The 18,373-nt window shown below is 37.8% G+C and overlaps 1 protein-coding gene across 1 annotated transcript in view; it reads left to right on the top strand.

Annotated features, from left to right (window-relative positions):
- The window catches only part of LOC121961199 (leucine-rich repeat-containing G-protein coupled receptor 5-like), a 49,028-nt gene that overhangs the window by 17,440 nt on the left and 13,215 nt on the right, over positions 1-18,373 (top strand). Inside the window, 5 exon segments of the mRNA XM_042511088.1 lie at positions 3,258-3,390; positions 3,392-3,440; positions 3,443-3,579; positions 14,224-14,295; positions 17,871-17,942. Of these exon segments, the coding sequence (XP_042367022.1) occupies positions 3,275-3,390; positions 3,392-3,440; positions 3,443-3,579; positions 14,224-14,295; positions 17,871-17,942 (446 nt within the window). The 5' untranslated portion in view covers positions 3,258-3,274.

The following is an 18,373-nucleotide window of genomic DNA, read 5'->3' as shown; positions in this document are numbered from 1 at the left end:
ATACTTACTTATAAATTATTTCTAAGTATATTTTGATGCCAATGCTTTTTACTTTTACTGATAACAGACAATAATAATATGTATATGTTTTTTTAACTTAAACAAAAGAGTCCTTCTTCTTAATGTACCCCTGGATTTTCTTCAAGGGGCTTGAGTTTTTGTTTATTTAATTTAATGTCACAGCACAACACAAACAAATGAACTATTTCTCTGCTGCAGTACCGTCAGTCAGCCACTAGAGGCCAGAGTCTGACTGTAAATAGACCAGCAGAGAATTAAACACTGAAAGAAAAGTCTGCCTCCAAAACTAAAAGGTGCCAGAGTTCATAAAACAGCATCAAAATAGAGCTCGTTTATCAAAAAAGTGTCATTTTTAGCTTAGCCCTAGCTAAGCCCCTGATGTCCCAAAATCCCCCAAAATACCTAAAAATCTAGAAAAGTCCTAGAAGTGTCCTAAAATCCTCGAAATGTCTCAAAATCCTAGAAATTGCCTAAAATCCATGAAACATCCTCAAACCCAAGATATTTCCTAAAATCCTGGAAATGTCCTGAAATCCCGAAAACTTCCTTAATGTCCTAGAAACCTCCTAATATTTGCTAATATCTTAAAAAATGTCCTAAAATCCTGAAAATATCCTTGATATCCTGGAAACTTCCTAATGTTCTGAAATATCCTAAAAAGGTTCTGAAATCCTAGAAAGTCACAAACCTCTAAAAATGCTCTAAAATACCAGAAACATCAGAAAATCTAAGAAATTTCATAAAATCCTAGAAATGTCCTAAAATCTGAGAAACATCCTAAAATCCAAGATATTTCCTGCAATCCTGGAAATGTCCTGAAATCCTGAAAATGTCCTTAATATCCTGGAAACTTCCTAGTATTAGAAAAACATCCCAATATCATAGAAATGTCCTTAATATCCTGCAAACCTCCTAATATTAGAAACTTCCTAATATCTTAAAAAATGTCCTAAAATCCTGAAAACATCATTAATATCCTGGAAACCTCCTAATATCCTAAAAAGGTTCTGAAACCCTAGAAAGTCCCAAACCCCTAAAAATGCTCTAAAATACCAGAAACATCAGAAAATCTAAGAAATTTCATAAAATCCTAGAAATGTCTTAAATTCCTAGAAAGGGACTGAAATTCTGGAAACATCCTAAAATCCCAGAAACATGTATGGTGCTGCTGTGAGTGGCCCCAAAGCCCCGAATAGTAAACATTTATTATTTATTTATTTATCTGAAAATGTCGCAGATTCTTGTTAGCAGATGGCTTCATACAGTTAGTGTGTGTGTGTGTGTGTGTGTGTGTGTGTGTGTGTGTGTGTGTGTGTGTGTGTGTATTAAAATTGGCCTCAGGTAACGCAACTTTAAGGAAATTAGGTTTTATTTATAACAAATCTATACTTTGTTACTATTTTTATTATATAAAAAAGTCACTTTATGTTGCTTTATCAAGGCTACTTTGTTTATTGTGATAGACTTTTGTACCATTGATGGTAGCCTAATGTAGCAGTAGTGTTGTAATGATTATTGTATAATTGATGTTGCTGATAAAACACATTATTGTTTTCATTTGTATAGGTATAGATACTTGCTCATGCCTGTCTTTCTTGATTTCTTTCTTTTTTCTTTCTTGATTTATTTTTCATCTTTTTCTAGATTTTTTCTTGATTTTTTAAAAATTTTTTCTTTTTTTATTTATTTTTTCTTGATTTCTCTCTTGAATTATTTCCTCCTTTCTTGATTTTTTCTTTTTTTTTCTTTATTTCTGTCTTGATTCTTTTCTTTTTTTCTCAATTTCCTTCTTTATTTATTTATTTTTTCTTGTTTTTTTTCGTTCTTTCTTTCTCTTGATTGCTTTCTTGGATTCTTTAAAATAATCTTAATTTGTTCCTTTTCCTTTCCTTTCTTTCTGGCTTTATTTATTTATTGATTGATTTCTTTCTTTCTCTTTACAAGAAAATGGGGGGAATTCACTTCTTTGTTTTAAAGTACTAACTTAAAACAAGTTCTTTTAAAAAGTGCATTTTTAACATGTGAGAGATTCATGTTTCCACACGTGAAATTCACTGAGACAAATCACATTCTCATTTGTTTAGTCGTCTTAAGCTTCACAAAAACTGTAGTACTAGTTGTACTCCATTTATCCGTGAGGTCTCACTGAGATGAGCTCTTTTAGGAGAGAGACTTTTAAGGCCCTCCTGGTTCTTCTACACCACTGCATTTATTTACAAAAATAGTTAATATTAATTTTTACACCTAAAACTTTAATCGAGGTGTATGATGGTCAGATCAAAGGTCTCTGCACAGGTGTTTTCAGTCATGAGGCCGATGAGATCGAAGCTCTGCTGCTCATCAATAAAAGATTAAAGTTGTAATTTATCCTCCAACAAAACTCACAGGAAGCCTTGAAACACATGCAGGAGGAAAATAAATCCAAACACATCAAATATAAAACAAAATGACCACATGATACATTTTACTGCACACTGAGGAGCCCACTTTCACTTTAAGTCCAGTACATTTTGTAGATACGTGCTTTTACTTAAGGTTTTGAATACAGGGCTTTTACTTGTAGTACAGTGTTTTTACAGTGTGGTATTTAATACTTTTACCTCAGTAAAGGATCTGAATACTTTTCCCAGCACTGCAGAAACTGATGACAGCAATACTGGTATTTAAAATGTCAGCAAGTAGAGTTTATTGCATGAAATGTCATTTTTAAAGATTTTTTATTTTGATGATTGTATTTACTAATTCATTCAGTTATTTATTTGTTTATTATTTTTTAATTTTTAATTTTTTTTTAATTAATTACCCATTCATTGCTTTACTTTTTTATTTATTTATTTATTTTTAAACTTTTTTTCTGCTCATCAGTTGTTACAACAGGCACAGACAGACAGATAAAAAGACAGACACACAGGGAGTATATAAAAGTGAACTGGGTTGACACACTGTTGTAGTGTGTGTGGAGGGACTCTCTCTCTCTCTCTCTCACACACACACACACACACACACACACACACACTCACACACACTCCGGCTCCGCTGCTCCACGCGTGCAGCCTGGAAACAGACCAACCTGCAGACTTCAACTCAAACAGCTTGGTCTTTATTTTCCTCTGTGTGAAAGACTTTCAGTGCAGATTAGTTTGAGTTAATCTGAGCAGACTCCAGTGACCAGAGACCAAACACAACGTGATTTAAAGCTGCAACTTTTTATCATTTCTCAACTTTTATCCTCTCAGGAGAAGCCCCGGAGGACATGCCGGGGTTTGTGGCTTTGTTGGCCGCGTTTGCAGTCCTCTCGGCCGAGTTAAGGAGCTCCGGGACCGCCGTGCAGATGCAGAGCTCCGCAGCCGTGCAGGAGGAGGGGGCAGCGGGGAGCGGGGAACAGCTCCGCGGTGGTCCGGGTGGAGAGCTCCGGGGACGGGGGGACCGAGGAGCGGGGCGGGCCGGCTGTCCTGGCCGCTGTCGGTGCGAGGTGGACGGGCTGCTGCACCGGGTGGACTGCTCGGACCTCGGGCTCCGGGAGATACCGAGCAACCTGAGCGTCTTCACATCTTACCTGTGAGTCCTACCTGTTGCTCTTAGTGCGCACGTGGTGAACGAGTAGCGACTGGTGTGTGTGGGTGCGTGCAGAGGAGCGCGTGCATGCATGTTTTGCAGTCGTGAGAAACGGAGCACCTGTCCACTCTGCCTCTGTTTACGTCCCTCGCGCTCTGCTATGCCGCGTGCATGTCATATGCTGTTATTGTGGAAGTTAAGTAAATACAGTTATATAATAAAGTAAAATGTGGAAGGACAGAAGTATAAAGACATTAGATCATAAAAAAATAAGAAAGAACCAGGCAGAAGGAAGCAAAGAGAAAGTTGGCTGAACGTTTGAGAACTTGAGATGTTTTGGTTCTTGAAAAGGTTTGAAAGTTCCTTGAGAAAGATTTGTAGGTTCTCAAAAAAGGTTTCTGTGGCACTGGAAGATGTTTCACTGGTTCTTAATAAGGTTTTAGGTGTCTTGAGGAGATTTTATTTAGGAAAATTCAGAGTTATTGAGGAGGAGGCTCCGGAGGTCCTCAAAAGGTTCTTGAAACATTTGAAAAAGGTCCAGTTGTTCTTGAAGAGGTTTGAAAGTTTCTTGATGAAGATGTGAAGGTTCTCAATGAGTTTCTGGGAGCACGGAAGAGGTCCACAGTTTTTAACGAGGTTTAAAATATCATCCTTAAGTTTTCTTCAGGAGTTTTTAAGGAGGAGGTCCTTGAAAAGGTTCCTGCAGCATTTGAAGAAGGTCCAGTTGGTCTCGAAGTCTTTCAAAGAGCATCTATGAGTGATGCACCGAATTATGGTCCGACACTGATGTTTTAAATCACAATTTGGCTGATACTGATGCTTTTATGTTGTTTTTTATTTTTTGTTGTGTTTTTTTATTCCCCCTTTTGTTCTGGGGAAACAAATCTTCATTATAAAAAATAACTGAACTATTTGTTATGTCTCTTACTCCGTCATTACAAGAATAAGCAACATTTGTAAACAACCTTTAAAATCTGCTTTTACATAAACCTCTTTTGACTTTATGATATATCTTAATTTTCTTTCATTATCAGTTTTACATTGCTGCAAAAATATTCTCACCAAAAACAAAATTTTCAAGGTTAAATTGAACACATTGTGAGAACATTATAATTTACCTTTGCTTAACACTCATTTTTACTGAATATTCATTATGAATGAATCATAATTTAACTAAATGCCGCCTCTGTCAGGAATCCGTTCAGCCACCGGCTGCTGTCTGACGTTGACACTGATTTATTGTTCACATTGTTGCATTAACGGGGAAACAAAAGGGTGTGTCCCCTGATGTGACAGTCGTGAGTTTATCGTGTTCTTTCATCCCACCGGCGTCCAAGATTTTTTTGATGAACACGTTTTCTATTGTCAACAAAACGTTAGTTTTGAGATCTTCTTTTGTGCTATATTGACGTGACAAAATAGAAAAGCATCGGCCCATGCCTTCGGTGAACATCGTCTTATTTGCAGAAAAGTTGGTGACAGTCAACGAGAGCAAACATCGGTCGGTACTGATGTTCGGCCAATAAACTGGTGCATCCCTAAAGTCTGCAAGTTTTAGGTCTCAGGTGCAGTTCAAGCTGTTCTTGAGGAACTTATTCTTCAAGATTCAAGAGAATACGTGTTTTAAGTGTTCCTGTGGAGATCTGAGGTGTCCTCGATGTTCTTGTGGTACGTGTACAGTTTCAGGGGTTTTGGAGAGGTACCTCAGATCCTGGATGGAGATTTGAGACTTCAGGCATCCGTGTGAAGGTTTCATGGAGCTTTTGAGATGTTTATAAAGGTTCGAAGGTTTCTTTTGGGTAGAGGTGAAGACATTTTAATTTTTAAAGAGAATAACCACACGAACACACGCTGTTGACTTTTTGTTGTTGTTGGTGCATTTTACGCGCTTTTCGTTCTTCATTTTGAATTTTGGCTGGGTTCATGCATATGGCATACATTTGACAATAATGTTTTTGTTGTTTAATCTCAACTAAAAAATAATATATAAACAACATTGTTATATTTATACTGTTAAGTGCAAAATGCGCCATTGAAACACATTTAAAGTGCAATTTCTTCTGGACTTTTTCCACCTGGGCACGTCATTTTTTTTATCATATTTTGCATATGGAGAAAATACATGCTGTTTCCACTATGTGCACAGTCACAGTCAGTGTTGCTGCTAATCACTGACATACCCGGGCTGTTATAAAAAAAAAATCAACTTTGCATGTAGTAGTATATAGAAAATAATTCATTTTTGTGTTGTTTTTTTACATCTAAAAACATAGTGGCATCGTGACAAAAACCTGCAATTTAAAGGCTTAAAATTCTGAACATTAATCAATACTTTATATTCATGATTAGGACTGATGTTTAAAAATAAAACCCATCATCAAGTAAACATCTGTTATTAATCACACAGCATCAGGTGAAGCCTTCGTCTTGAAGCTCCAATGATTCTGCAAAGAGCTGTGATGTTTATAAAATCCAGCATCAACTCGTGCACATCTTTGTAAAATCAAGTTAAAACGTGAAAATAATGTGTTAAACTTGAATCCTATGTGTTTTTATGGCTGCTCAGTTGTACAGTACGCTTTGAAAAAACAACCAAAAACTTGTGAATTGCGCTTTAAAACTCTTCGGTCTGGTCCTTTAATAAAAGTGTCAGTGAAGTTTCAGTGTTTCTACTTGAGTGTAAACTCCTGTTGAAGAGAAACACTAAAACTAATTCAAGCCTATTTCACCTCACAGCAGGTGACCGGCCTCGATACCAGACAGCCCTGGCAAAACCATTACATCACTGTACTCAGTGTGTGTGTGTGTGTGTGTGTGTGTGTGTGTGTGTGTGTGTGTAAAACCTGCCCGTCTTGGCTGTGGTCTAAAAGCAGCACAATGTCCAGGATTTAAATTTCACTCTCATTAAAGAAAAACCTTCTTCTATTCAGAATCGCTGTGTGTGTGTGTGTGTGTGTGTGTGTGTGTGTGTGTGTGTGCGTGTGCATGTATGTGTGTGTGTGTGTGTGTGTTAATGAAAGCACTTTCCTTACAGTTTGTCTAAGACAGGCAGATGGAGACACACACACACACACACACACACACACACACACACACACACACATACGGCGACAGTCGATCAAAGGTTCTTTGTGTCTTTATTAAAGCTCAAATCAGGAATCGAATCCAACAAAACATCAAGGAGGTTTTTGTGTTTGTGTGTGTGTGTGTGTGTGTGTGTGTGTGTGTGTGTGTGTGTGTGTGTGTGTGTGTGTGTGTGTTAGATTGAAAACTGGTCACCTTTTTACGATCAGTTAACAGTTAGGCATTTGTGTTCAGGACGTAAGACGTCATTTGCATAAGTAAACGTACTAAAATCAAACTATTAAAATTCCAGACTCTCTCTATCGTCGCGTCCTTGTGGGAGCCTTTTAACGGACCCTGAATTGTGCAGTAATTGTTTTATTTATTTCTGTTTAAATGAGAGAGAATCAATCATCAATAATCGGTCTGATGCTCTATGATGATAATTGTGGTATCACCTTGAAGATGGTTTACAGCAGGGGTATTTAACTAATTATTATTATTTATTACATTTTCCAGCATTATATATAAAAATTAAAGGCTCCATCTTGAACAAACTTCAGGTAAATTTAAGCAGGTTGTGCTGATAAAAGGCCAATCTCTCCTGAAAAAAAACAGACTCTGACTTCAGCTTCTGTCAGACTTCTGTGCTATTAATCATTTTATTCGGGAATTAAACACTTTTTGAGTAGGACTACTTCTGCTATAGCTGCCAACAGCCTGCCAACATGTGGCCCCAGGCCCCCAAAACATTACATCACCCCTGGTAATAATAATAACGAGAGCGGAGCGATGTGTGCTGCTGTTTCTAAAAAATAATGTAAAGTCTAAAGAAGTCACTTTCCAACTCTGCAAATGGATGGACGACTTCCTGTCGGGTTTGGAGATTTTTCGTAAATGTAGGTTCAACTGGGCCTTGGGGCTGCACGTTAGGGGGCGCTGTGGAGCCATTTTGCCACGCCCGTTTCCGAAACCACCAAAATACGAAATTTTTCGCCAGGCCGCACAAGCGTGCCACTTTTTATGAGTTTTTGGGCATGTTTAGGCCTCCAAAAATTCATTGGGGAGAAAAAATAATTCTTTGCATTTCAAGAGGGGTCCTAACGATGAACCAGTAATGAATACAACGGGTAGGAGAAAGTAAAATTTCCGGACTTTTACTCATATTGGGGTATCTTTACAGTGTGGTATTATTGGTTCTTCTTGACAAAAAGTATCTGAATACTTCAATTAGCTCAGGTCATACATAGTTTTCTGTGTCAGTGGGATGACTTCTTGTATATTTATACTTTCTGTTACCTCGTGAGAACTTTTGACGACTTTCTCAGAAACAGTAACTGATCTCAGACAGACGGACGGACATCATGAGAGTCAGCGTACAATCTGTCTGTCTGACCACCGTCACTCTGAATACTGCCATCTGTCAATGCTTTTGTGTGTGTGTTGTGTGTGTGTGTGTGTGTGTGTGTGTGTGTGTGTGTGTGTGTGTGTGTGTGTGTGTACTCTAGCTGCATGCCTAAGCAGAGCCGTGTGAAGTCTGAATGGTCTGTAAGTCTCTATTCTGCCTCTGACTGACAGCAGCGAGCAGGAATGTGTTCAGCTTCGCTCTCGTGAATGAACTGATGTACATATGAAGGATCGCTCGAGCCACGCCCCTTTTGGCAGCCATATTGGACGCCCTGAGCTCGTCTGACCTCACCATCACACTGCCGATCAGTAGCCAGCAGCGGAAAGTAACTAATTACTGACTAAGAGTACGAGGTTATTATACTCAAGCACAGGTAGTGTTAAATACATCTTACTCATGTAAATGGAAAAAGCACTTGTGTGAAAATTTGATTTAATAAAGTCAGACTGTGTTTCCATTAACCCTCAAATTACACAAATAGAAATTTTGAATGTAAAATACACGTAATGGAAACAGGTCAATTTCGAAAAAAATAAACATTTTTTTACGCTTGCATGCGGTGGTCTCTTAGTCGAAAAAAAATGATATTTTGCAAAACTGCAAAGGAAACACTTTTATCGGTCACATGATGCCATGGCAACGCACTTGTGGGTAGTTGTCAACGGATTGGGGCCGATATTTGGCATTTGCCGATTATCTCTATCAGCATTTTATTTTAATGATGGATGATAAAATTAATTAACTAGAAAGTGCAAAAAAAGTGTCAGCATGGGAGGAACTTTTACTTTGTCAAAAAGTAAAATTTTTATTTATTCTTTTTTTATTTAAATTTTCACTGACTTTATAAAAAAAAAGGTTGTTGGAAACAATGTTTCAGTTTTGATTAAACATTTGCTAAAGGCATCTAAACAACGTTATATTCCAGATAAATATTAATAAGTGGAGTTTTGAAAAATCGGCACTATAGAGAGCGCTTTATGAAATCTGCAACGACGTAAAACTTTGCATGTAGCAAATATCAATTAAAAAAAATATGTATATGTGTTGACAGGGTGTGAAGTATCTGAGTACTTCTACTGATCTACAGGTGACAGTAAAGTGCTGATAAAGACAGGACGGAAACCGTAAACATTGCTGGTTTAAAACCTCTAAGAAAAATATCTGCAAATGTGTAATACTGAAGGAAATATATTCGACATGTTTGTTAGAGCTGAAGGAGAGAAAACAGAGTAAACAGGAAAAAGAAAACTCCACCGGGCAGCTCTTAGTTCGTTATCTGGACCGCTGATTCATGTTTTATTTAAATCTTTAGATACAGATTGTTACGGAGCGATCATTAAATCTTCCTCTGCCCGAAAAAAACTCTCACACTGTTTGTTTGCGGCGTGAAACAGATCTGCACAGAGCTGCTGTTTGTCCTGTTGGTATCTTTTTCTTTGGGAGGAGGCAGCTACAGATCGAGGAATAAACCCCCCGCGTTCACTCGCCGGGGGGGGCCCCCGCTGACCCGCCCCCCCCCTCACCCCCCGAAAAAGACTGAAAGAAAGACAGAAAGAGTGAAAGAGGACAAAACCAGAGAGAGGCCTCGCTGTCACACTACGCCTCCGAACTACACAACTCTCTTTTCTCTCTTTCTGCAGAGTTTGTCTTTCTGCGACATTTGAATAATCGTCTGATATCCATCAGTTTGAGCCCGAGGAGACGGAAAACACACACACACACACAAACACACACACACACACACACACACACACACACACACACAGCTCTATTACTGAGACACAAAAACACACAACATGGCTAATGTATTCGTCTTCTCTTTCATCCTTCTGTTCTTCTTGTCCTTCGTCCGTCTCTTTTCTTCTCCTCGGTCCACATAAAGAAACAAAAATCACTTCAAAGATCTGAACTATGACGTCGTTCTGTGACTCAAACTGTGACTGACTCAGGATCAGTTTGATACAGTGACTTAAACTGGAAAAGGTCAAATTATGAAAATAAAGAACTTATTAGAATCAAAAGTGAAATTTAAAAGTTGTATCATGATCATGACTCAAATTGAAACTCCACCAAAAAAGCTTTTTTTTTAGTATCAAATACGACATCCTTTAAAGGTAGTGTGAGGGGAAAAAACAAGTAATATTCTAAGAATAAAGTTAGTAATAATAATACAATTATTATTGTTATTATTATTATTATTATTATTATTATTAGTTATATAATGTAATAAAGGTAAAAAAAAAAGTATATTTTATGGTTTGGGTATTATTGTGGCTTAAACCTAAAAACTAAAATTTACAATATTTTTCTGTTTTTATTTATTTATTTTTAAATACGGTTTTTTTTTGTTATTATTAATAATATTTTTATTTATTTATTTATTCATTTCACAAAATATTTGTACTAAATATTACACTACTTTTTCCCTAAAAAAATTTAGTCTGTTTGCAAAAAGTTACTACTTTTGTCTAAATCGTGTTTTTTTTTCATAGAAATTTTTTTACTTTGTTCTCGAAAATATTTCAACTTTTGTTGTTAAAGCTTTTTTTTATTCTCAAAATATTACAACTTTTTTCTTTTTTAAAAGTTTTTAATTTATTATCAAAAATATCACAGCTTTTGTCTTTTTAATGTTTTTTTTCTTAAAATATTACATTTTTTTTCTTGTTCAGTTTGTACTTTATGTATACAATATTATTTCCCCACCCCCCTCATACATTTTTGACTTTATTTACACAGTTTGGACATATTAAGACTTCTTTGATTATATTCTAAAAAAAAAAACAACCTTTCACACAACATCACACCTTTTTTGTCAAAATGTTTTGACTTTATTCTCCAAATTGCATGTTTTTTTTGGCACTAGTATCCTGTCGTACGTCAGTGACTCAATTCAGCACTGTCAGTAAATCCAGCTTTTTCCAAAATAAAAGCTCTGTTTAAAAAAGGACAGAATAATCTGAGCATCACGTAAATATCTGAGCTCATATGACATCATATTTTTAGCCAGCAGGGTAATCAGTGAAGCGCAGTACCTTATTGTTGAAGCACAACTGCTGCAGCTTCCATCATCATCCTCAGTAGTGTTGTGTGCGTCAGTCACGTCTCAGGTAACGTTCAACACACGGCTGTTTGACTTCTGAAGTACAAACATAAAAAACCAAAATACACAAAGTACCAATAGTGAAGTACACATAAGCAAAGTAACTCGTGTTGTCAGACAGATGTAGTGCAGTAAAAAGTATATTTCCCTCTGAGATGTTGTGAAGTAAAATGTAAAATGGTAGTACCCAAGTAAAGTACAATTAACTCTAATTGAAGTACTTAAGTAATATTTTATTTCCAGCTCTGTAGCTGTGACCACATGTAGAGAACGCTACAGAGCGCTCTGTGTAATGAACAACTCGCCGTCTGAACGCGCACATGTATATAAATATATATGTTTTGAGTGAGGTAGCTTGTTGTGTGTGTGTGTGTGTGTGTGTGTGTGTGTGTGTGTGTGTGTGTGTTAAAAGCAGTAAAAGTCAATCAGCCGTAACACTGTTAGTCTGCTCAGTAAAGGAACGTTCTGCTATAATAAGTCCAAACAAACTGTCTTCTGTTGTGTGTGTGTGTGTGTGTGTGTGTGTGTGTGTGTGTACCTGTCGTAAAGCTACACACACACACACATTAACAGGCTTTATGGAGTGTTGAGAAAGTTTCTTAACAACTAGTGTATTCACCCTGCAGACACACCCTCAGTGTGTGTGTGTGTGTGTGTGTGTGTGTGTGTGTGTGTGTGTGTGTGTGTGTGTGTGTGTGTGTGTGTGTGTGTGTGTTGGACAGAGACAGTCTGTCTGCACTTCCTTTCAGACCCTCCTGAGTGGAGAGACGGTACCTGCCGATAGTTATCAGACATCACAAAGAAAGACGCGGCTCAGATAAGACGAGACGACGTCACGTCCAATCAGAGACTCTGATGTCACCTCGTGTCACCTGAAATCACCTCCAGAGCCGAGTGTGTTTTCGATTTTTAGGACTTCAGAACAGAGCCTGCTGAAAAACAACAACAGGGGGACTGTGCAAAATCAGGCTGCATGTACAGCAACCTAAAAAACATCTTATTTTATCATTGGTATCTTTCTATTGAAAGAAAAGACTCTTATTTCTGATAGTCGACGTCCTGTTTTTCAAAATAAAGGAATTATGCGTCTGCGCTGGCGATAGCTGAGACAAGTTTTCGGGTTGTCCAATACAAATATACATTTTTCCATTATTTTCCCTCACAGATTTCGAGTGTCAGAGCACGTTTGTCAACATCGTCATCTCCAATATAACCTATACAGACTCGTATTAATGTAGCAGACAGGTTTACATCGACGTATTGTGAAAAGAGTTGCCAAGTTTTACAAAAAGTATTTGTTTTAAAAATGCTTTTTTTAACAAAACGTAAAGTAAAGTGATCTTTGGTCAAGAATATTTTGATGATTATTGGGACAATTTTGTGAATGGCAGTTGTGCTGGATGAATAATGTGAGAAAAACTCTAGTTTCATTCACTCTTTTCTTCTGTTACTTCACGTCTCTTTCCAGTAACTTCCACTCTTGTTTCTCACTCAGGTGTGTGTTGACTTTCACCGGCTCTTTGAAGGAGTGTGTGTGTGTGTGTGTGTGTGTGTGTGTGTTATGAGTGGATGCTTTGTCAAACTCAGTGTTTTTACATGTGAAACTTGTGTTGACTGAACTCTCTGTGGCAGCTTTTATGTCTCTTTAATGAGTTCATTAATTCAGTGTTTATGTTTCTAATTGACTGTTTGTACGCGGATGTTGTTGTTATGTCGTTTCTGGTCATGGTCATTTCCAAAAAGAAAATAGTTACTATGAACATTATTATTTCCTCTGGAAAGTTCATTCATTTATATTGATAGAGGTCTATTCATTATGTCTGTTCATTCATTTATTTATCACTTACTGAACATGTTTAGTGTCTAAACGTACAGCTGTGAAAGTTTAGAGGCATTAAGTATATTCTGTATTATAATAATAATAATAATAATAATAATAATAATAATAATAATAATAATTAGGGCTGTGGGATAAAATGCTAACAATATTAATCACGATACAACTTTTCCTCGATTGAAATACGAGCCTTTCATACCCTCAGGTAATCAAAAACAAACAATCGTTATCTTATCAGCCATTAGAAGCTGCAAATTTTCAGTTTGTCAGTATCGGTTGAAATAATCTTTATCGTGCATCACTGGTTATGATATCTTCATATCTCACTTAGGAGTCAAAGGGAACTTTTAAGCTTGACAGAAATAGTGATTTGATGTATATTGTGATATATATCGTTATCGACTGATATCGATATCGACTATCGTGATAAGACTTTTTCCATATCGCTCAGCCCTAATGATAATCTTTATTTGTATAGCACCTTTCATACATAAATGATGCTCAAAGTGCTTTACATGAAAAGAAATAACAACCATAATATGGGGTAATGACTATAGGGAGAATTTATATGGCGATATGGTTATTAGAGCAAGTTAATCTATATTTTAGCAGCAAGTACACAGGCACATGGGGAGAAAACAAGACTTTGTAATTAATAAGAGCTAAAATAAGAGTGAGATAAGTGAAAAAAAACAATAGATACAGGATAAAAATAAATGTATATAATATTAATCATAAGTAAAATTAATAGATAAAATACTCTCTATGGTTGATAAAATGAAAATTTAAAATAAAAAATAATGAATAATTAAAATAAATAAAAGGATAACAAATAATAGATAAAAATGTTTTAAAAAATAATAAAATAATATAGCATCTAGTAAAACAGACTTAACTGTATAAATTAATAGTCAATAAATAAATAAATAAATAAATAAATAAATAGGTAAAATTCCATTAAAAGCCAAACTAAAAAAGTAAGTCAAGCTGCTTTATCCAATTTCATGATAGTTATAGTTAGTAATCCAAAAAAACATCAGATATAATAGAAAAAACACTGACAGCATGAAACATTTTACTGCAACGCACTGACGTCTGCTTCAGATGAGGTTTTGAATGCATGATGTTTACTAGTACTGGAGTATTTTGACATTGTGGTATTAGTACTTTTACTGCAGTAAAGGATCTGAATGCTTGTAAACACTAACAGTGACTCCTGTCTTTGTGTCTCTGCAGTGATCTCAGTATGAATAATCTGACTGTGCTGTCCAGTGGAGCTCTGACCAACCTGCACTTCCTGGAGGAGCTGTGAGACACACACACACACACACACACACACACACACACACTTTACCCTGTTTAAGAGGTGACATGAGTTCACTTCCTCAGTAGCTGCTTTTACGCGGTGACGTCCCTTCTTGGTACTAACTTTGCATTTTTACACAGAGCCAAACAGCGACGGCATCACGCCGCTCCAGAGTGTGATTATATTATTATTTTGTGGCGTCCTGCAATCGAAAGAGACGCGACGTGTGTGTGTGTGTGACGTTTTAAAGACAACAGCGCTGGCATTCCTAATGTGACATAACACATGCGTCGGCAGCGCTTTCCAAACAATAACAATGACATAAAATGTCAGTCACATTAATTTAATCTGTTAAATGGCGGCTGATCTCTTCTTCTGCTCGGAGGGTGAAGAACTCCCAAATCTGATCGTTTTCCTGGTTTGCAGACATTTACGACCACTGTTAATCTTCTTTGAATTAGCTGCTAATTGCTAACAGCTGCTTTTTAAATCTCCCACAGTGTGGTCTCCAACTTCAGTTGTAATCAAAAAGTCACACTCGTGCCGCATTTGGTCACGTCTTTCCAGCTTTTGCACAGACCTCATTTCGGCGCTGTTACTACCTCCGTTCGCGCCTCAGAGGGGAGACCACCCTGCCCCCCCTTTATGCGATCGGACGTTATATACAGAACGATGAGGCGGCAGAATGGCGTGATATTTCCAGCTTGAAGAAGCAGCGTAAATGCTGCTGATAAGAATCAGTTTCCAGGTTTTGGAGCAAAAAAACAGAGAGAAGTTGGGTTTCCATTAACCCTCAAACTGTGCAAATTGAAGTTGCGACTATAAAATACACCGAATTGAAACACGTCAGAAGAAAGTTTTCATGCATGAGGTGGTATTTCAGGCAATGCAAAAAAGCCATATTTTGCAAAACTGCAATGGAAACACTTTTTTGGCGTTTCTAGGTCACATGATGCGATGTGCTCCCTCATGATGCAGCAGCAGAGCTGTTATTGCATCACGTAACTCTTCAAAAGTTTAGCGGATCAGATTTTAAATCCACAGTTCCTCTGAAATTGTGGACTAACACCTCCCAGAAATACCTCATACGTGACCGCTCCCATTATCGCTCCATAACACGCCGACGAAGCCTTCGATTGGAAATAATGACGGTTAGTTTGATGGCTGCAATAGAAATAAACCTGCTGATGTTTTGAACATCCATCATTATGCTTCTTGGTACGTTATCGGCAGAGGAGAAGTCACATAACATCACTCGGTGGTAAAACAGTCATCTCGCAGTTGTGTTTTATCGATATTTCGAAAATATCGCCTAATTTTGGCGTGAAAACCCACCTTCAGTCTCTGGCATGGCACCAAAACAATTTAAAAAGAAGTAATAATCGAGGGTTTGAAAACATTTAGAAAGTCTAGACAAGATTAAATAATTTCATCCCCTTTTAAGATACTGGAGCGCTAAACCCGAAGTTACCCACGCGGCTGGTGAGCATGCTCAGTGGGCCCCAAAATGCTGAAGATTGTGGTACTTTAATACCGAGCGTTTTTTGTTTCATTGAGCAACTTTCATAGAAATATACTGGGGCCTCCGGTGCTGTATCCAGGTCTGTTAATACATCCACAGTGCAGAAGTCCAGAGGACTGACGTTTGGATTCGTGATGAAGAGCGTGATTGACGGGTGTTTGTCTGCACATGTTGTGTTGATACATCAGTGTGTCTGCGTTAAAATCCTCACATATCTTCGTGAACTCTGGTCAGTGACTCGGCGAGGGTGTCTGAGCGGGCGACGAGCTCAGATATCTGCGAGGATACGATATGTAACCCCATCTCTGCTCACCTAGCAGCGGTGTCATGTCGTGTGTGAACACTTTGATAACAGTGGACTCTGCAGACAGACACTTCGAGACAGAAAGACAGACAGAAAGAGACAGACTCAGAGAGACGGAGAGAGAGACAGGAGGTTCGGCGTGTGAACAGCTGACCTCACAGAGACCTGAACATGACTCTGACTGCTGTTCTGCTCCGCTGCCAGCTGTGTGTGTGTGTGTTTATAAATGTGTGTGTCTGTATGTGTGTGATATTTGTCACCTTGGCGTGAGAAACGTCACTACGGCGATAGGACACCGCAGAGGTGCATGCTGGGTACGTGCGGACTGGCTGAACTCTGCGTGGCCTCTGAAGACAAACAGAGCTGCAGGATCCAGAACAGCCCAGTTGTCTCTACTGGTTTTAAAAGTCCAGTGTGAAGGATCCAGGTGGATGTATTGGTAGAAATGGAATATAATACAATAAGCAAGTTTTCTTTAGTGTCACCTGAAAATTACGGGTGGACGACAAATCGAATATACTCGATATGGCTTGTTGAAACATTGAGCACAAATTTTTTGTTTTTTGCTAGCGGCCTGAGACTCCCGTGGACGTTTCGTGTTTCCCTCTCTTTCCTACGGCTCTCTGCCTCTCACAGACACACACACAAACAGCAGGGCTTTTGCAGAGCTCCGATGTGACCTGGAAATCTTTGCGATCTGTGAACTGGAGAGCTGGTTGCTTTTTTCCAGCTCGCAGCAGATAAATCCTCATACGACAGTTACAGTTTAACTTTCTGCTAACGCTAACATCCAACAGTTGACTGGAAAGTTTAAGTTCACCGCAAAAATATTAATACATTCAGCCCGAGACGAGCTGGGCACTTCAAAATAAAAGCACCATGGGTTCCATTTTAATGTATTTAATCATAACAGTACTTAATTTGACCTACTGCTTTACCTTATTTAACATTAGAACAGTATTTTATACAGCTTTATTATAACAGTATTTTTTCCTAAACCTAACTTAATAATCCCTCCGAACCAGTTAAAATCTCTTCTGACTGACGTAGAGCACAGTGAACGCATTTGTTTTCTTTGTTGATGTTTTGGACTGTTTGTTGATGTGTGCAGTGGGTGTTGTGTGTTTTTGCTTTTAAATGTGCACTTTAGTATTGGCTACATTTCTCATGTTTGCTGATGTATACTGTAGTGTGCTTATGTCGTTTTTTATTTGTAATGTAATCAGGACATCTTTCCCTGCTTAAAGATTAAATAAAAATGTAAAAATACTCACAGGTATAAACCCCCGCGACCCTTACGAGGACAAGCGGTTACAGAAAATGACTGACTGACTGACAGGTATAAAAGTATGAGAATCAAAACATACTTAAAATCCAAAAATTAAAAGTACTTATTATGCAAAATGGCCCATTTCAGAATAATATATATTATATTACTGGTTATAATCATTGATTGTGTTCATCACTTTAATGTTGCAGCTGGTGGACGTCTGCGATACATTATTTATTATTAATTATTAATAATCTGCATCTACAAAGTAATTTAAGATGTCCGAAAACTTTAGTGTTGTAAGAAATACAACATTTGCATCCAAAATGTAGTGAAGTAGAAGTATAAAGTAACACGATACGGAAATACTCAAGCAAAGTACCTCAAAATTATTCTTACACAGTACTCGAATAACTGCCGAAGGTGCTGGATGTCTGCAGAAACTGAGCTTCAGCGCTCTTCCTCTCTCTGTCTGTCGCAGGCGTTTGGCGGGAAACGATCTGTCATTCATTCCCAGAGGAGCGTTCACCGGCCTCTACAACCTCAAAGTGTTGTAAGTGAAAACACACACACACGCACACACACACACACACACTGTAATAACGTGTGGGATGCCTCACCTAAACCTGACTGTGAACGTTAAAATCGAAACTTTAACCTTCAAACAAAACCTTTGCGGTCGTCAGGAGCGGCGATAATGTCCAGACGATACAGAAATGTCCTCACTACGATTGTTTGACACACACACTCACACACACACACACTCACACACACTGAGACTGTAATAATGTGCGGTGTGTTTACTGGTGCTAATCATTCACAGAGACACTTTGAAGTGCGAGCGCTTCAGTTTAATGAACACTTTCTGTTCACTGTTTACGCTCCACATGTTTACTCATATCTGCTTATTTCTGTTCATTCATCCGCTCGTCAGATTCTGACTCACTTAACACCATCATAATTATGTGGTTTTATTCATAAATA

The sequence above is a fragment of the Plectropomus leopardus genome, chromosome 22, assembly GCF_008729295.1.
Source record: "Plectropomus leopardus isolate mb chromosome 22, YSFRI_Pleo_2.0, whole genome shotgun sequence".
Taxonomy (NCBI): domain Eukaryota; kingdom Metazoa; phylum Chordata; class Actinopteri; order Perciformes; family Serranidae; genus Plectropomus; species Plectropomus leopardus.
Note: the sequence above shows the minus strand (reverse complement) of the source record. Positions and strands in the feature narration are given on the sequence as shown.